We start from the raw sequence: 20911 nt of genomic DNA, 5'->3' as shown, positions 1-20911 counted from the left end.
TGGGTTCACGCACCCCTATCCTGTTGATATTTGATGGTTTTGAAGCTTTAATATGCAGACTATATTTATGTAAGCTATGTTAGATACTTACTAAAATAATAACGTTTGAACAACGCAGACGTCCCCGGAGAGCTTATCAAACAATACTAAAATGACTAAACAATAATGGGAACAATTCGGAAGATATGAAATTATCATTTCAGGTTTCAGTGATTAATTAGTGTGACCTGTATCATATGATTATTTTTCTTTCTTTTAGACTGGAGCACGAAAACTGCAAACAAGGAAGATACGTATGAAATAAAGAGAAGCATGTATAAGTTGAAGAGTGTGTGTTTATTTTTAACATATAACAGTTACCTTAAAAGCAGTCTAGAGAAAGAACAAGTCTCTTCCTCTCAGAAATATGTAACTGACGCAGTCACGTGTAGCAATGTAATTACGGGGCGATGACAGGTATCAGTATAGCAGGACTACAGGTCAAAGAAATGCACCTACAGGAACACTTCCTCCATTTCTGTTGCTCTCAGACCTGGCGCTAATAATACTACGACCACGAGTTCTTAAGTATCGTGTTTACACAACGAAAAACGGTGGGCAGAATAAACAACATGGAATGCATTACTGATAGTTTTGATGACCTGGTTTATTCGGTTGAGGCGCATAAAGCAGATAAAGTTCTTACAAATAAAGTCGGCGATGACAAATATGCAATGTGCTATGTTGTCTTAAATACTTTGAAGCACTTCATGTTATGACATTTTTTCATTGTTGTTCAGCAGATAAATTTCGCTCTTACAACAACTCTGCACCCAAAGTCCCAAATCTTTCACATTATGTTACTTAAAAAAAAAGAAAGAAAACAAAACAGCCTCAGACGGAAATTAAGTTGTGTATAGTTTTTCCCTTGTCGCCATTGTTTTGAAGTATTGATAATCTATTAAAATTTACCCAGTAGCAACTGAGCAACTATCCAGCCAACCATCACCACCTCTTCTAATAAATCCACGTTTCCCTTTCAAATATCTTACCTCCTTGCAGTATAAAAACGTTTTTTGGAATGTACACAATTTGGATATAACGAATTCTCACTCACATAGAAGAATAAAACAAAGACAATAAACGAAGCAGTTACACAGATGTATTGATAAATAACAAATTAAGTACTTGAGGTATATAAATAACATATTAAAGATACGTTTACTGACAAGAAGTTACAGGGGAGATAATGGACAATAACATACACATCCAGTGCAGTAAGGTACAAATTCCAATGCGTTTTTCTCAAGCATAGCGACACATAAGTTTTGGTGTCATATTGTTCTCATGAGGACACATCTGCTCAAACCATAAAAGCAAAATCGAAATTCCAAAACCGCGCATTAACCAAATATAAAAAGAATAAATTTTAAAAAGTATGCCATATGTTAAAAAAAACATAACCACAAGGATCTTGATAAAATAAGAACGGAAATAATACGTCAGTTGAAACAGAAAAACAGAAATATAACGTTAAAGGAATAAAATAAAGTTACACTGACTTTTATTTTGGGGAAAGACTGGGGGTTGGGGTGGCAAACAAGGCAGTTCTGTAGCTGTCGCCTTAAAGAAGGCGGAAAATAAAAATTTGGTTTCTTTTTCTTTTATTTTTCCAGTTTCTGTGTGTCGGTCAGTTTCTACACTGGAGAAACAGCCAGTCAAGTAGAATGAAGTAAAGGCAGACCTGACGCACCATCCGGTTTCCTCTTGCTCCAATGAAGAGTGCAAGATTATCTGAGTATCATATCGGAAGATGCACACTTGGATGTGCAAACAGTCGTTAACGTCCGTTACGCACGCATGCGTGGATGCTCACGACTTGAAGATGATGTCCCCGAGGTTGTTGATCTGCTGCCGCACTGTAGCGTCCGTACGTTGATTAAACTGGAACGTGACATTAAAATTGCTGATGCAGTCTGTGGGTACATGCACCCGGTTTTGCAGCACCTCGCAGGCCGTTTTGTGACCGGTGAACATCTGGCTAATGTCCTTGTCGTTCTTGGCCTGCTGCAGGCCGCGAAGTTGCGCGTCCAGCGCCGTCTCGCGCTCGCTGAGGGTCTGCTGGTGGGCCTCGATCGTGGACCGCTTGCGGTTGATCTCTCCGTCAGAGATGTCATACAGCTCTCGCTCTCGCTCGTCCAAGACTGCCCGGATGCGGTCAAAGACTGTGCGAATATGGTCCGTCAGGTCCTGCTGGATGCGATCCACGGTCTCCGCCGCCTGCCCCAGCGCCTGCCGCTGCTTGGTCACCTCTTCCTTTTGCGTGCGGATGCTGGCCATCGTGTCGTCCAGGATGGGTGTGTACTTGGCCAGCGCCTCGTCTACGTTGACCACCACGTGACCTTTGCTCTCCTTGTGGTCGATCACCGTGCAGTCGCAGCACACGGGCTGAATGCAGGGCTCGCAGAAGAAGTGCAGGGGCTGGAGCTGGTGCTTGGAGCAGTATTGCACATCAGTGCGCCCGGTCTCCTTCACGAAGGAGAGAAGCTCTAGGATGGTGTGGTCGTTGGGCAGTCGTCTCAGCTCGGCCTCCGAGGTGATCAGTCCATCTCGGCAGCTTGGGCACTGGATCTTGACAGCAAGCGGCATACCTCGGAACGCTGAACTCAGAGACTGGCGAAACTCACCCTCCACGCGGAACATCTGGTAACAGCACAGGAGGAGGAAAAATGTTGAGAAAAGAGTTATTAATAGTACGCCCACTGCTGTACTGCTTTCCCCATCCCTCCTACGGGAAGTGTACCAGAACAGTGCTCCTAGACCAAAGGAAAGCATTAGCACAGGATTTTGATAATATTTTTCATGCGCTTGAACATATCTATGTCTTTTTTGTCTTTAATGAGGTCGTACTCTTTATATGTGTGTTTGAGAGAGAGACAGAGAGCATGAAAGACATGCAACACATTTGTTTTGTGTTTTTACATATCACATATATACACACATACACACCAACAAGCAGTCACGTGCACACACAATAATAATAATAATAATACAAAGGATTCGCTACGCAATTTAATGTAAAAGAATATTTGAGTTCCAATATTTTAAGTCTATTCTTAACCAAAAAATACGGACGAACATTTGACCAAGTCTTTACATGTCGATTATACAAAATCTTTGCCAAAGTTCTGTTAATATTTTAACAGTTAAAAAGGGGCTTTACCAAAGACATGTCTTAAAGTAAGCTACGAAGGTAATCATATAAAACAAACATCCTCGACCCTGCCGACCCACAAATTCAATTATTCTTTCTTTACGAATGCTCAGACGTTCTTTTCTAGGCAGACAAACTAGTCTGGAGACAGGTGAATCTGCTGCTGACATGGCAGTCTAGCACACTCATTATTTCTAAGCAGGTATTTGGGCGAAGCTCAATGTTAGTCTATCCCCATTATAACCTTTGACCTTATTAGCGCAAGCTACATAAACGATCGGCTTCTGCCGCTTTCCACATACCTGACATAGACAGTCCAAACAAAATGTGTGATGACAGGGCAGCATCTTCGGAGTCTTGTCATTGTCATTGTAGGATTCTCGGCAGATAAGACACTTGAGAAAGGTCTCCTCGAATCGTTCTTCGTCAAAGATCAGGTTTCGTCGTCTTTGTTTCTCAAGCTCTCTCAGTTGGTTGGTCATAGTCCAGGGATCCACAGATGGAGCTGTAACATACAGGAGAACACAAAATGACTAATCAAGAAAAAAAACTTCCCTTGATTAATCCTTTCAAAGATCCACAACAACAGGCCAAAGTACAGATTTTTTTTTTAAATCCCTGTGAACAAAGTAAACATCGAATGATGGACAGAAACGTTCTAGCATGCACAGGGTTAAGAGGTTATTAAGAAGGTGTATAATAAAGATGTCTACATCGAGGAAAAAGTAAATACCAAACAAGTCAATATTAACTTAAGTGCATATCTTTGATAAAAATATTGAAAAAATAGTCACGTAGGGAAATGAGGCATAACCGTCCCCAGCATTCTAAGGAGACGAGTACCAGCTGTACAGCTGGGTCAACGGGGATTTAATCACTCTATCCAGTAGTCTACCCCTATGTTTGAAGAGAGGAAGCTCAAATACATAAATAAGACAACGAAGAGCTAAGTATACAACAGTTCAGATGTCCTCCCGACAGAAGAACAGCTCCACGACCTCGGCATATTTAAACAGTGCTACGTGTAGCTGACAGTTACTCGACAACAAAACCGTTTGTTCTGTTCAAACTGCGTGCATCGATCATGCTTTGTTGTAAACTGAAAAAATCGCAAGCTGTGATCCCAACTGCAGGGCTAGTAGCTTAAAAGAAAGGTATAACTAGTCCCCACCTGAAGATTTTGAAATGACAGATCGTCGCCATCGTTTATGGTGTCGGTGGTCATTGCTTCTCCAGTACCGATGAGGTCGCACAAGTGTGTTGTGTATGACCGTGTACAGTAGACAGCATCGTACACACAAATCCATACTATGGATTTTGTGGCAACAGATGTGGCAAACGCACAGACAGGTACATAACTGGTTCATTATGCTGGGCTGAACATGAAATCGCACCAGCTAGCCACACTGAGCTCTCTAACCATCACCGGGCACCTTCTAAACATATCGTATATACAGATTTTAAAAATAAACAGTGATACAAACGAGTATACTTTTATCTTTTGCAAAAAAACTTACTTTCCATTGGCTGTTCGTTTGTTGCGATCCAAACTGGAACGATTCGGGCCTTGTCCACGTAGTATAAATTAGAGAAAGCTTGCCCCATTTGGAAGGCAAGCTAACCGCTTTGGTTTCGTTTCAAAGAATTGGCTTTCCAGTTCGGGAAGCGCACACTTGAGGACTTTACAATAAAATTTCGGGGAAGAAGGATGCTGCTATGACAGTCCAGCGCTCAGACAGCAATGAGAAGCAGTCTCCTTTTGCCTCTGTTGAACAATACTAGGGCGCTCGGGGTAACACTAAAGTTTAAAGAAACTTGTTAGACCATTTTTTTAGTAGCCATACAAGATCTCCCTACTCGCTCTACCAGACCAAGAAAGGGCTCAGACAGGTCTGGGAACTTTGTGTCATGCTTGCTGTCACAGATTTCTGAACAAGGAGTAACTGACCAGTAACTTAGGCGGAGAAAAAAAAGTCTACACCTAATGAAATGCACTTGGTGGCGAGACCATATTTTTTTCGTCTCTTCCTATTTCAGCAAAGTATTTCTAGTTCTTTGTCCTTCCTCTCCATATTACATATTGTTATCATTTAATAATGGAAGTTTTCGGAATGTCTACAAATTATCTATCTGTAGTTTTACATCGAGCCAAGAGCTAAGGCTCTATCGCAGCATGGCAGTTGGTCTTGCAAGCAGGTGTCACGTGCAAAACAAAAAAAAAAAAAAAAGTGCCCGAGGCGAGATTCTGAACCCTGCTGATCCTATTCTCGCCGTATTGGTGCCAAGCGTTTTACCGTGGCACCACCGGGCAGGTAGGAAAGTCACTGTAAAGGTGCTTACCTGTGTGGTCGTTAAGTTCGTTCTGGAATGACTGCAGTTTCTCCTCTAGTCGCAAGCTTTCGGTATCCATCATTGCAGAATCCTCAGTACCAACTGATTCTTGCGCTGAGGCTGAGTCTGTGCGAACCTGAAACACAAACATAGAATATTTAGTATTTCTTTAATAACAGCGATATAACATATCGAAACAATGTTTGAAGCCGGTCGAAAAGCTTGAAATACCACTTATCTGAACAAGATTTCTATCGAATATAATATATATATAATTAGGGTATAATAAGGGAAAACTGATGTGTAAAGAAGAAAATGGCAAGCAAAGAAATACTTTATTTCTTAATTCGCTGTAAAGAGAAGATAAAGCTATACAGTTGATTACACACGAAGTAAATGTGAACTTAAGACAAACAATTTTAAAGAGTTAATGAACGCTCAACAAAAAAATTGACAAGAAATGTTAAAACAAAAATTATAACATTTTTGTATGAGTTACTTATTTTTAGCATTCAGCATCAACACAGACAAAAATGAAGGGGCCATTTAAACAGGCAGTTCCCCGGTCATCGCGGGGTGGCATTAAACACAAGCTCTGGCACTGGGTGGACGCTGTAGGGCAGGCAATGTTTTGCAAGTGGGCTGTGGCGGGGATGGAGAAGCTAGGGTTTAAGTGCCCGTATGAGTTTCGATGTTTAAGTTTGCACTCCAGGCAGCAGCACAAGCGAGGGATGTGAGGCTGCCAGTAGTTTAGCCCCTCAGGGTTGGGGGTAAAGGGGGGGGAAGCAACCGTGGATAACGGTGGCGGTGGTGGAGATGGTGTGATGGTAGTAATAGTAGATGAAAAAAGGAGAAATGGCAGCATCAGCAGCAAGAGCGGGGAGTAGTTGGAACGGCAGCAGATGATTTTTTGTTGTGTGTGATATAAGGTTACTTCAGCATGCATGCACACGCGCGCACACAAAATGTCCTTCTCTCACACACTCTTCTCTGTCTCTCTCTTACACACGTAGTCTCTCTCTCTTTCATACACACACATACCACATTTTTTGTATACATAATGCAACTTCTTACACACACAGACACACACCAATGCCAGAATGTGTTTATGCGCTGGTCAAGTCATTCGTGTTCTTTCCATCCCTCCCGCCATTGCAAAAAAAACTTTTGTTATTATGTTACTAAACATCAGTTAAATGACTCAAGAAAACGGTGTCCAAAACCTCGACAGCATGAAAAACCTGTTAAAGCGGCAAAGAGATCGTCAGACATCCAGACCTACGATAAGAGCCAAAACTACCTCCAGGGATGGGAGATCGTGTGGGTGTGGGTGTGGAGGTAAGGACTTCCCTTTTTTCTGAACTAAGGAAACAAATTAAAAATGAATTCACGTGAAGCAAGACGCACAGACTACTATAATTCAAACATGGCCACGCAAGAACGCTGCGCAAAGCACAGCAGGGAATCCGACCATCTGCTCTCTGGTGATGTTTCGGCTTGAAACAGATGTCTCATCGTTTGGCTCCTCTATTTCCGTCCAAATCAGATCATAATGAGAGAGAACGAGTAAGACATGCTACCAACAAAGACCTATACCTCTCCATATTGTGCGATGATTTTTTTAGCCTGAAATCTTGACCTTAGTGAACGAGGAGTTCGCGAGTAACTTGCGCCGATGAACCTCGGACTAGTAAAACTGGTTTTTGTGATACGTCACACACCGACGCCGCACAGGATTTTGAAGTGCCAATAAATCATTTCCTTCGACGGTAATATGCCCAATATAGCCACCGGAAAGTCACATAAATTTTGGTGACCAAAGTGTAATAAATAGGTAAATAAAAATACAGTTTTATTACATTGTGAAAATATCTTCTTAACATCCACCAGGGTTACTGGATTACTGGATATGGCCACTTAATGACGTTTGCATAGATAATTTTAATTCTTTGAATCATGAATAATAGAAAGAACAAAAATTGCAATGTCTGTGTATTTAGTTATGTTGTAAGTTAACTCTTTCAGTTGAAAACCGTCTACATCCGTTCAGTTTAACACCAGCGCAGCTTCACAAAGCACTTTGTGGAAAACAACCGTCTAGATTGTGCACGTGAAACAGCCTACAACAATGTCTGTATTATAAATAAGAAAACAAACAAACCCCCCATTCTTTCCCATGGCATAAAGAGCTGAATTGTACTCATCCTACACGGACACATAATATCAAGCACATGGTGCGAGAAACCTTGCACAGATAATGGTGCACTTAGCGCGTATTTGTTCACCTGGCAGTGCTTCAGTGTTAGCAGGATGCACACAACACAGAGCTGCTGTTATTTTTAACATCTATGATTGGGAAAAAGTGGAATAAAGATATAATGTAACAGCAGAATAACAACAGCTAAGTCATATAGTTCGGTGCCAACGCATCTACTGCGTAGCAACGAATAGAAAAAAGGAAGTGTGAATAAATATTGGTGACAGGAAAAAGACACACTTCTCGTACTGCATAGTATTTCTCTCTCATTCGCTCTTTCACACACTCTGCAATCAAAAACACGTGCATGAATAAGCACATATTCCACCAACACATACACCCCGCGCGCGCGCACACACACACAACAAGCATTAGTGCGAGAACATTAACACATCCTATTATTCAGAAGCAAGGAGGCGATTATGCAGACCTGAATCGTCGTCATGTTGGCCTGTTCTAGCGTTTATTGAACTGCCATCGATCATTCTGAGAGCCCGCCATGTTTGCTGTGGGTGTTCACGACAATGCTCGGCGAGTGGGCGTAGCCAGGAATGTAAGTGGGTTAGTCTCTGTGCCACCACACTACACAACAAGGCACTCCTCACACCACCTCACCTCACCCACAACATACTACGCTGTACGATACAAACCTGCACGCACACCCACTCTACTTATACCCACCTTACATACGTCACGCGCACGCACAAGTCACACGCATGCAGAGGTCACACGCATGCACACGTGCCAGAGAGAGTTGTCCCAGCGACAGGATGACGAAACAAGACTGACAACAAATGATGTGGTGCAGAAGTGTAGCATGGCACAGAGATATGCACGGTTGACTGACTTTCAAATGAAAGGGGATCGTCTACAATTTCTACATCACCCAGTGACCTCGCCAGGGCGTTTGTATCGGTTATTATATGATTGAGGTATTGTATGACATTCCCTCTCTCCTCACAATGGGCGTGTGCGTGTAATTACTACAAAATACGAGCTAACACGGAAAATAATACGTGGTTTCTTTCTTTCTCTCTCACACACATGAAAGTACAGAAGGTGTACATGGAGACACGTTACTTCAAAGCACTTGGCCAACGGAAATCCTATTTTTACGGCGACTCTGACGAGGGCAAGGAGTGTCCGGAGCTGGTTCAAACCAGGACATGACAGACTTTACACTCTGAACACGACAGAGAGACTCGAGAGGACAGACTGACCAGGAAGACAAACAAGTTGCAGTCAAACCACAAACAACAAACCGTGGGCCAAATGACAGCTTTGCTGATGGCCTCCCAGCAACATTCAGTGCTGGTGTTCGCTCGAAAAAGAGCATATGCCAGTAGAAATGTCAAAGGTTGAAAGTTCCTATAGTTCAGACTAGCTGTTTGCACGAGCATATGTATGCATACATGTAAGTATGCGATGCGTGTGTAGTTAAGTAGGTAGATAAGGATACAACAGGTCACACAGTCGCAGGTGCGAGTTCTCCAGCGTTAAGAATGAATTGCCATGCACTGAAACTCCCATGACAAATAATCTCATTTCACTAGCACGTGCGTGGTTGCTGTTCCCCAGTTACAACGGATTGGAAATAATAATAATACAAATAAAAAACTATTCAACATAAATCTTAGCCTAGAAAAGTCATGTCAAATTTGTAACAACATTATGACCCACAAAGCAACCGACACTAAGCGGCTCTTCTAGTCACACGCAACACTTCAATACACTTGTATGAGATATTACCTGCATTATCTCGGTATCTTCCATTGGAAGCAACTCCACGTTCCCTTCAGCCATCTTGCACGATCTTCTGACCACACACGCCCCCGCCCTGATAGCTATAAAGCTTCACACAAAACTTGTCGAGGTAGTAGGCGACTGTTTAGTTCCATTTATCTCACTCACAGCTGCATTATCTCCTGCTGTTAAGTGTTGGTGTAGCGTGGCCAGGGGAAGACCTGTCATTTTTCACAACATATTCTTTCGATCAGCGGGAGGAGTATCCTTGCCTGCCGCTTGTCACCTGTGTACCACCGTCGCACCCCCTTGCTCACTGCCGTTGCTATGTGTCACTCTTTTGGGAGTTCTCCTGTGTTTCCCCTTGGGGGACTTTCCCTGGTTAGTTGATACGAACGAAATATTTACGGCCTAGCATGTGATTGAAACACATATAACTTCCGCACAGCACGTTTACAGTCGGTGGCAAAGTAAGGAGCGAAAGAAAAGGGACATGAATATATCTGACGCGTAGGGTCCACTGCAGAAGCTGCACACTAACATTTCATAGAATGTTCTAGAAACCCCCACAAGTGTTTGCTTATACTCTTTCAAGTACACGACAGTTGACAGACTCGCTGTTGTCCACACTACCTACAGTGACATTTCCCCTGCCGCATACTAGGAGCGGTCAAGTCACGTGACTGCAGGGCTTATTTGAAAGTGGAGGGTTCAACCGTCACCGCCTGGTAGCGAGAAAACGCAAGAGGCTAGAAGGACGGAGTGGTGGTAGGGGAACGGCCGACAGGTGAAGATTTAAGACCTTTCATTAGATGGTCTGGACAAGGGATGGGAGCTAGCCTTGTTTGAAATGTGACGAACACGTGAGCAATGTTTGAAACTGGACCTGCAGGCTGGGACACCAGCGACCCAAAGAAGCGCATCTGCAGACGCTCGTTAGTGTTACACGCTGTGAGAGACAGAGAATGTGCAGCGGCGGCGTTAGGGGTGGCCGCCCCAGGCCCCGTCTCGAAGGGCCCGCGCTTCAGCCCGAGGTCATCTTTATGACTTATTGCTAGCTGTGTTAAACAAGTTGTGACAAAATTGACGTTCAGAAAACACTTCTGTTCTAATTAGCAAATTATTGAACCCATGTCTTGACTTTAAGCCCGACAATAACAACAAGCAGTTTATGAAGTTATCGTCACAATTATTTCGCTATGTGACCCGGACAGTGTGACCACATGACAATACTCATTACATTCTGAATGCTACAGACATTTGGAGTGTCAAGCGTTCAAGAAGCCTTCAACTAGTCTTTATTTGTTGTTTTATAAAACTCGCCTTATGAAACAAAACGTTTAACTCCTGTAGCCGGAAACACATTTCCGCAGGGAACAATAACTTCTGAACTGTTTCTTGTTTCTTCAAACTGTCCAACTGTCCGCAACTGCACTGCAGATTAGATATACAGTTATCAACAGTACATGTCATCTTTCCCAAGGTAAGCAATTCACAGGCTTTGGTGTTCGAGCTCTACCTGGCGAGAGCCGTTGACGATCGAATCTTTTCTGTCTTCATTTGAAAAGGATGATTCTGATTGTGTGCTAGAGATTACCGTTACTAATCTGTACGGAGCAAGATGGATTAAGGTTTGTGTGCAGACGTATTTGAAGATAACTGGACCGGAAACAGGCGACATGTTGGGACAAGACTGCCGCCATTGGGTGCCAGGAAAGTCCGTTTAAAGTACAGCTTAGGGCGAAGTTTGGACGTTAGCCAACGGCCTTCAGCACGAGGAGACGCCTTCTAGAGGTCTCTGGAATCAGCAACAACTTTAGTCCTCCTCTCCTGTGTATTTAGGAAGGTCGATGGGGAAAAAGTGAACTTCATGTCTCTTAACTGTACATGCGCTGCTGTTTTCTGATAGCTTCCCTGCAGCTTTTTCCAATCATCTCAGGCATTTTTCAAGAAGAATGTTACAGCCAACAACGAAACAAAAATAAGAGGAACATGTAATGGACCGTATTATTTTTTTTTCCGTAAAGTTTCACCACCTTGAAAGAGGACTGCACGCCAACGCCTTTCCTTGCGATGTTCGTTGGCTTCAAGTTTAATTCTGGCCTACAGTTAAAACAGTTTAATTACAGTCATAAAGGCGTGTTGTTACAGGTGAACAGAGTAACTATACGAATTCTATCAGAGCTTTAAAAAGCAATCTTTAGGATAGAAGCCAAGGTGAGATACACAAAGAGAAAGATTACCCACTGCGTTTCACTCCACCTCTCGCTTAATGACGAGATCAGACGACAAAGCAGAGGTCTATGATATACGCAGCATCAATGTTTCGGAAGTTGAACTAGTTCTAAGTGCATTTCTCGTCATTTCTATTTCCGGGTGGCAACAGTTGAGGAGGCCAGTCACCAGGATGCTCTCCGCTGAACCACTCATTTAAGGACTCTTGTACACATATAGGTGGACTCCCAAGATCTGAACGAGGGGAGAAGAGAATTTTAAACACATTTTAATCACTATGTCCCGTGAGAGCTCTTGTGGTTGCCAAGATACGACTCGGAATGCCTGACGGGAAAAAGCAAAGAAACGAGAAAAGGCGTGACAATATCCATTACGGCCCAAAACTAAAAAAATGACTGGCAACCCCTATCCTCACATGCACAGGTTGAAAGTGAGAGATAGGCCCTCTGAGGATTGGTTTTTGTGCAGGTAATCTCAAAACAGTTACAAACAGGTTTCTGGCTAGATAAATCATGAAAGAAAAAAATATGGACTTAAATATTTCAACATAAACATTTGCGTAGTTTGAAAAAATGTCCTATCGTAAAACTTATAACTACTTAAACAAAACGGTAATATAGCAGATTTTAAATTCAGTTGGCATGTATAAATAACATTTCGTTAGAAATATGTCTTATCAGTTTCTTCTTTTCCCGAAAATTAATTCAAAAGCCTTACAAAAATTCTCAGTTGAGCTGAATATTAAACCCTGTAATAGATAACACTCGACCTTTATCTGGCACGCGCGAAAAAAACGTATATTAAGCTATTCATGTGTTGGCGAGGCTAAGCATTTACTTATTCACACGACATAAATTTAATGTTATCTTGACAGACTAATGTGAGGGGAGTGCAAACAGCGCATCAATCCGACACCGTGACAAGACCTGCACCGGTAACGCCCTCGACTAGTACCTGGGCAAACTCTTACAATGGTTATCAAGCATTTGGACAGAAAAAAAAAGTAATTGGAAATTCTGAACGTCAGAAGCAAAGGGTTGCCTGTTACTTGGCTAACCTTTGACCTATGAATGCAGACTGAGAATTTGCGTCGTTTCTTTCTCAACATTGCCGTGTATGATATACATATATACAGACGTAGAATTGAAACAGATAAACGCAAAGATGAAATTATTGTACTTTAAACCTTACCCCTAATAAAACATAACATCACCACGTAGTTTATCATTACCTACAGACATTCCTTTGTCACCTTGTGAATAAAATGTAGTTTTAAAGCGACATCATGGATCCGATGGGAGAACAGAATACTTCAGGTATTATCTCGATTCTCACTTAACATGAAAAACATAAATCGCGGGCATTCCACATGAAACCAGTCTCAAAGTAGTTAATATGAGGTCTTACCTCTGTGGTAAGGATACTGAAAATGTCAAAAGATCGTCTGTTGTTGCAGAGACGGTGTGGTGTGCACCTGGCTTCTCCCCTGTGTACAGTCGCAAAGGTGTTTGTGGTGTCGCCAGCGAGGCCTCGATGTACTCCCAAGCGTGTCACACGGCAAGTTTCTCCCCAAGCGAATTCAAGCTCAACCAAGCCGTCCCTTCAGGGATTTATAAAACAGGGCGGTTGGGTGTTCCTTTTGTTGTTTCTTGCTCGGTCAAATTTGCGGGCCCCGATTGGTGAGACCGAGCATGGCGTATGGTCTACACACATTCAAAAATCTAAATTTACCGTCCGACGAATGTTGTCGAACGAGCTTCGGTTGACGTCGTGCCGTTCCGACTCCGAAGTACAATTGAATTTGAAAAAATTTCCATACATGGAAGTTTCCGTCGGTACCGAAGTGTGTGTGGGGAGGAGCGCTGGTGATAAGTGCGTAGGCTGATGGCTTTGACAGCAGGACTGCCGTACACTGACTACCATGGACTGATAATCAATGAAATAATTGAAAGGCCTTTGAGACAATCCATTTAAATTAATTATCTCTTTGTGAGTAAATGTCAGCACGTTAAATTATCCTGTCATCTATTTCAATGACCTCCACCCAAATATAATTGTTGGACCCCCGGAGCGCGGTCAGCTGCAAGACGCCTACACTTGAATAGTGTGTTGTTTATCTATAGTCAAATGTAGTCAAGCATTCATCAAGTTAGGCCAGATCTTATAAAATATTTCTGAATGACTGAAAATCTATACCGAAGATACTTTACATGCTTTTTAACATAAACAGAGATTATAATTATAAGCTTGAATAGGGAGAGATAAGGATCAGGACTTACTTCCAAAACGACATAGGCAATAACTGGTGGTGTCCCTACAGAAAAGATGAACTAGAGTCCATCAGTGTCAACAAAAGCATTCTCATGTATGACATTAAATGTGTGCTGGAAGTAAATAAACACCCACGACCATCCTTTATACCTTCCTTGCTTACATCTGACCAGTTCGCTATACAAGCCTCCTAGCCTTGGCCTAAGTTGTATTTTGACAAGAATTGCTGCCAGAATTTTGACCATTTCTTCCGATGGCTATATCTTATGTACGAAATGACTTTAGTCTAAAAACTATTTATACTGTTAATATTGTTACATTAACAGTCCACTGTGTAAAATTTATTTTTATCTCCTAGTAACAAATTATGCGAACAATTAAGTTAACGAGAGGCAAGTTGTCATCGTCTTAGCAGACCCATGATAAGGACACAAACAAACGGTAACGAGGTTACAATCAGCTGACAACATTGTGAGCGATACAAAGGCCATCTTCATTAGGCCAGCTCGTCGATCTCAGGAAACATTAGGTGGAGGGAAACTTTCCTGGGGACAAGGCAGGTAGCCTCGCTTTCAAGGCTGTGGCAGCAACGACAGGCAATTTCAGAATAAACAAACGACTTGCACCATGAGTGCAGACAGCACTACAAAACATGGCCAACTGCCACTATTTGACATGCACAAACAGGTCCGAGGCCAGAGGTCGCAGACTCCCTAAAGCTAACACGTAGTGAGGCTGAGGACTACGCTGGTGGCTACAGACATCTGCATTCACGACCAGAGGACGAGAGGTGGAGGGCAGCTTGTTAGCTGCCATAAAGAAGCAATACACATCGTCCAGGGTTGGAAAACGAGTTAGAGTTGTAAAACACTCCCGCACGGTGATGTCTGCTAATAGGGACACTGGACGAAAACCGTAGTTTTCTGGGTCACAGGGGTCACGGATATATGTAGCGTACGCGCCTCAGACTGAGAGATAACGCTCACAGGTGTGAAACTTTCGGTCTAAGTTTTCTAAACAAAAGTGTTCAGATCCTCTAAAATTCCGTTTTGATGTACGGAAAATGCTATAGATGAGCATCGCACGCTTCATCTGACTGGACACTGACTATTTAGTGCAACTTTCTGAAGACAATATATGTCGACAAGTGGAATTGACAAACAGTAACACAATTGTTCATCACCACGAGGCGTATGATACTGAAGACAGGCAGGAGTAGTAAAAACTTTTAAAGGTCAACCATGGAATGATAGAGGAACAGACCCCATCATGGTCGCAGTGACCTGACCTTTCGTCACAACTGCTTTCTGCACGACACATGCACATCTTCGTTAGACAGAACAAAATTGCTGGAAAACCTCCATGAGGGCAACATCAACAACGAAATGTGGACTCTTTAAACATGACTTTGCAAAGTCAACATGTATCTTCTCTGCAGCCATATTTTTGTTATGGAAATCAAGTGAAGATGAAACAATATTGTTTGGAAAAATGTTCGCACGTCTCTGCAACTGGAAGTGATAAATGAAATATGAATGCGACCAGTCAACTGTCTGTACTTAAACGCATCAGCTTTCATGTATTTTTCAGCTGCTGAAGGCTTGACAAAGAGCCATCATGTAACGTGCAGAATACAGGGATGTTGTTTGCTCACGAAAGCAGAGAGAAAGAGAAAAAGAAAGAAACAATCGATAATGCGATAGGCAGACGTGACGGCAACTCTCAGAGAGAATATTTCCAGTCCCTTCTCCATATGTACTCCTGTTGAATCCAGAGAGAAAAAACACACGAATCCACACATAGAATTGAATACTAATTTATATGTCTATTGTTTATCATATTCAGAATTAGCATCGACCAGTCCATCCCGTCTGCTCGCCAATGAATGTCATTTCCGCCATATCATGATAACACAAGGAGGTTCATTCATACCTACCGGTGACTCATCTGTTAATCCGTGGTGTATCTTCTGGTCTGTGAGCATCAAAGCTGAGCATCCCGTGCATGGAAATATGCAGAGCCGGGGAAAGATCACAAAAAGCAGGCATCGGTCCAAATCTTTGACACTGCTATCGATTTCAAACCTCCGACACACGAGAGCGACGAGGACGTCAGACAACTGTCAGCTGGCGGCAGGAGAGAAGGGACAAGACCTCGGCCGCAGCCACATTGATTTTCCAATCATTCTTTACACGTAGACACATTTGATGAACTGTAGCTTACATGTCGAAAGGTTACATATCACACTTTTGTAGCGGATTTTGCTTTCATGCATGAGTGGGTCGTGCGCGAAATTCAAAGAAAAAAAAAATCGGAGAGAGAGAGATGACAAATCTTCATTTACGAGGGTAACAGAAAAAGCAAAAGCCATGTCTTTTTACATCTAGTCCCGATGTAAGTAGAAGAAATTGAAACAATGGTATTAAACCTACAAAAGGGAAAAGTAAGATATGTACAAAGAGAGAGAGAGAGAACGAGACATTGAGGGGGACATGGAGTGAGAGAGGAGATAAAATTATAAAAAAGGTTTCTTGTTCAGAGAGTAGAATGTGAATTGCCGGAAAAGGCTACTGGGCCATTTAAAAGGGAATTAGACTTTTCAAGAGATGAAGTAGATAAATAAAAACAGTGAGTATTCACCAAGGTCAGCTTATTGTTTTGTGAAGTAAGTAAAGATGAGAGAAGAACAGAAATCATTTACAGTTGAAATTGATATTGCCTGCTGCTTAGAAGTAAAGGATGATTGCTGTAAGAAAGAAAGGAAAATAAAATTGTCTATTGCTGTAGTGCAGATATGCAGCTGTCACGCGATGTTTTCTGTATTCAATAGCACCAGCTGTCAGGGCATGACGGGATGTTCCCAGGTGTGACAACACTTTGGCGGCAGGTACATCCCATGTTCGCGAGATGTTGCCGAGATTTTCCCCGGCTCAAGCGCCAAGAGAGCATTGTCCATTGTCCTCGCCAAATGGGGCACTCGTTATGACCTTCTGGTCTGGAAGTTCTCTCAAGGACTAGTCTGGCAACCAAAGGGGTCAAAAACTTTAGGAAGATCTCTACTTTCCTGATTGTAAGAAATGTAGAAAACTGCGTTACTATGAAAACTTCAAACAAAGTCACGTGAGGTGTGTACGAAATGGTCAGAATTAGGAGGATGTGTGGAGGGACGTGGGTGGGGGTTTGGTGTGGGGAACAGATCACAAACAATCACGGGTCATTATCACCCAAGACAGCGTTAACGACCTTAGGATCATAATTTAAACTTGTAAATAATCCATAGTTACTAAGGTCACTCAGCATATTTTTTAAAATGTCCACGTTCACGTGACCAACATGAAAGCACTGAAGTAGCGTAGTAAAGCTGTGCAGAAGTCAAGAGATTTATAAAAGATAATATCGCGAGCGTCAAACAAAAGAACATGAATGATGTAGTACTTAATGCGTTATATTTTATGAAAGGAGAGGACGGGAGCAAGGAAAAAAACACGTAGGTCAGCTCGTTTCTCCCACCCTTAATTACACCCGTACAATACCTTCTGATATAGTCAGTATACAGTCTCTACCATCTTATACAGTCTCTCCCTTCTAATACAGTCACTATCTTTTGATACAGTCCTATTTCTAGTAAAGTCACTACCTCTAACACAGTCTCAAGAAGCTGCTGGAGGAATATCTGCCTGTCGACTCGCCAGGCACCCACAGCACTACAGCCATCCTGTCATTGTACTTTGGTGTGCAGGCTCTAAGACAGAATGCCTGCTATCGACCAACCTGAGAGTAGTGGCAAACATGGCGCTGGCTGCAGGCGTAGGGGAGGCCCAGAAACTTCAGCAGGCGTCGGTGACAGCCACAGGAGATGTCGGGCGCGGCCTCCACCATAACCTGCATCACTGCTGCATCCCCGTCGCTGATGCTCGCATTCTCTGAGGGAGGAGGGAGGGTCGAAAGCTGGTAAAAACGCTCAACAAACACCCGGTAAATAAACAAAATCACCTGAGTGGCAAGCTGCGAACTGACCTGAGGTCACCGAGCTTGCGCAGAACTCCATGCAGTGGAGATGGGTGTGGGCTCGTTCATAGCCGCAGTACTGGATCTGTCTTCAACGTGAATCGTTGCATTCTGTTTTTCTTTGGTTCTGTGATAAAATTTTTCTTATTCTTCTGTCATTTTTTCATTCTTTTTCAGACATTCACACTATTACATTGATAATCTATTGCGTAAAGAATACAAAATAGAACTATAGTAAGAGCTAATCATTTTTAGTCACAGCTGTTCTCGCAAGAAGCTGTCAGCTAATTACTGAAAATTTCTGATGGCTTAATAGTTCGAATATGTCGTTAGAACAATTACAAATTTAGAAGATTTATGTGGAGCATATAATTTATTTCTGTCAAAACATACGCTGGAAACAACAATATAAAAAGAGAAACAAAGTGCACAGTTGTGGTTTTGTTCAGAAATGCATAATCGTAACAGGACATAATTTTTTATACTCGCAAACATATTAAAAAAGTATGTTATTTCAGAAAGAAGGACTCTACAGAGAAAAGTGAAAATCCGAAAAAATGCAGCATTGTCTAGAAGATAGCTGAAAGCTTCAAATCAACCATCTGAACTATAGTTACTTTATGTCACCACTTTCCAAACAAACGGCACAAGAGGTTTACACTTTTCGAATAAAAAATGTCCAAAGAGCGATAACCTGGTCACTGCGTATGAGTGATTGCTTCCTTCGTCAATCGGACGAGATCGGAGTCAGCAGCGATGGCCGTCTGTAACCACAGGCAGATTGTGTTACAAAAAAACATAGAAAATGTGTACAAACAGTTTTGATAAAAGGTAGAAGCAAAACTGGGGTGGCAGGAAAAGATTGCGTTTAGTAACGACGCATCAACAGCGGGTAACTGGCAAGCGAAGAAAACAATTCAAGGTGCATAACCGCAACCATCTGAAAATACTTCAATGTATGCAGAGTTGTCTAACTTTGAACATGCAAACACTTCTCCAGCCGATATGTAAATTTTGTACTCATCGAAGTGATATCAATAGGCTTTGTAAGCTAACTTAACCAATCGGTGCACCAAAGTTCTTTCATCTAAGGATTAATTAAAAATCTGAAATATAATACATACTGTCTGATCACAGTTCATTAGTAAGCAGTAGTTCAATCAAAAAATATTCTTTTTTTACGCCTATTGGGGAGATAAGGTTTTCTTGATTTATAGTTTAGCCGATATATATATATATATGAATAATAGCTGAAAAGAAATTAAGGAATTGAAGTAATTAGAGATCTTTAGCAATAAAGTATTTACTGTTTGGGATTAATGAAACAACAAACCAAAATCCCTCGGCTCACATCGTGGAAAGGTTTCCACTTCAAATCTTTAGGTAGACAAAAGCAACACCACAATAATATATTCAGGCATAGGTTTTAAATAAGTTTAATATCTCTATTATGTGCGCACGCACGCGTAGAGACATGCGTCATTCCAAAAACTATTAGAGAGAGAAGCATGGCTGAGAAAGGAGGAACAGGATTCTACACATGCCTTACCGTTTCTCTATTTTTCTTTTCAGCAAGCACACACACACACACGCACGCATACAGATCAGATAAAACTGCGCGTTTCGTTTCTCTTTCTCTCTCTGTGATGTCTTTTTGTGAGGTCCTCATACAAAGGGCTTATGCAATAGCTATCCAAACAATTTTTCAATAGTCCATAAACCATGCATGCCATGACGTTTACAAGTGACAAATGACCGGTTGGCTTAGCAAAAGTCGTTCAATCAATTTCAGGACTTCCAGCTAGTCCTCATTTACAGTCCGCCACGACGACAGACCAGCAATAAACTAGACGTTTCGTCCACCCGATGCTGCAGAAGAAATATTTCTCCCCATAAAAGAATTACAGCGACTCTGCCTTAAGCCACCAATGAACTCCTGCAAGAATTTCGTCCTCCATCATGGGGGTCACTTACTACCCTACCCTGGATGCAACGCCCACTCCTCCTCCTCTCATAGTGCATATAAAACGAAAATATACCCTACGCATGGAATGTCAGGGTAGAGGCTGAGGTTGGTGAAGGCATGTGATGAGTTGGGGTTAGGATGACAGCAACATAAGAGACAGACACGGGAGGAAAGTCAGCTGACAATCGGGTAGAGTCACGTGAAATGTCTATCACCCCAAGCGTTGTCATTTCGAATGCAAAGTACTTCGCCGCCTCTAGACAACTTCTCCCTCTTCTTGCTTCTCTTCATCCATCTATTTGATGCTCGAGGGGCGAAGGGATGTGGGTAGCTAGTTGTTCATAAACTTGTTAATTTACTCCAGCAGGCATGTTATATGGTGACTAGCTAGTTTAGCCTTGTCTTTTAGCCTTTAGGCATCATATTCGAATGAAATCGCGTCGTTAAGGCGATATTTGAACAAATGAGCCACTGTCCTCATAATCTTGAGTCTCTGTCCAGAAGGAGCTCCACAGTTGAGGACACGAATTGATACCTGCTGAGCCTCCATTAATCCAAAAGTTTTCCCTTGATGATGACACATCGTTCCCTTTGTCTTTCGTGTGGTGAGTCACCGGCGAGTGGTGAGTCATCGGTCACCGGCTTCATACCATCCCATGATGGCACAGTCCTACCAATGAGAGAAGGGGCTGATGGAAAGGGGGGGCATAAAGGCAGGGCTGGGATTCTGGCATGGCACGCACCCCCGCCAGGTCCAGAGCACCACCCTGGCTGGAAAGGCAGGGCTGGGGATCGGCATAGCATCGCACCCCCGCAGCAGGTAACCAGAGACCACCCTGGCTGGAAGGCAGGCTGGGGATTCTGGCATGGCACCGCACCCCGCCAGGTAGAGCACCACCTGGCTGGA

The 20911-nt window shown here is 42.6% G+C and overlaps 1 protein-coding gene across 7 annotated transcripts; it reads right to left on the bottom strand.

The window, feature by feature from the left end:
- Positions 1-628: 628 nt before the first annotated feature.
- LOC112554167 (tripartite motif-containing protein 2-like) lies at positions 629-18017 on the bottom strand. Of its 7 annotated transcripts, none has more exons than XM_025221791.1 (4): positions 17802-18017; positions 5534-5660; positions 3496-3698; positions 629-2682 (listed from the first exon to the last, which is right to left on the bottom strand). In XM_025221791.1, the coding sequence occupies exons 1-4, from the start codon at positions 17916-17918 to the stop codon at positions 1852-1854; spliced, it is 1278 nt and encodes a 425-aa protein (XP_025077576.1). In that variant the 5' UTR covers positions 17919-18017; the 3' UTR covers positions 629-1851. The 7 variants fall into 7 exon arrangements, with proteins under 7 accessions (XP_025077576.1, XP_025077579.1, XP_025077583.1 ...); XM_025221794.1 differs by lacking the exon at positions 17802-18017 and adding an exon at positions 15967-16115; XM_025221798.1 differs by lacking the exon at positions 17802-18017 and adding an exon at positions 13167-13411.
- Positions 18018-20911: the final 2894 nt, after the last annotated feature.

The sequence above is a fragment of the Pomacea canaliculata genome, linkage group LG13, assembly GCF_003073045.1.
Source record: "Pomacea canaliculata isolate SZHN2017 linkage group LG13, ASM307304v1, whole genome shotgun sequence".
Taxonomy (NCBI): domain Eukaryota; kingdom Metazoa; phylum Mollusca; class Gastropoda; order Architaenioglossa; family Ampullariidae; genus Pomacea; species Pomacea canaliculata.
The sequence above is the reverse complement of the archived record's forward strand: the minus strand, read 5'-3'. Positions and strand labels throughout refer to the sequence as shown.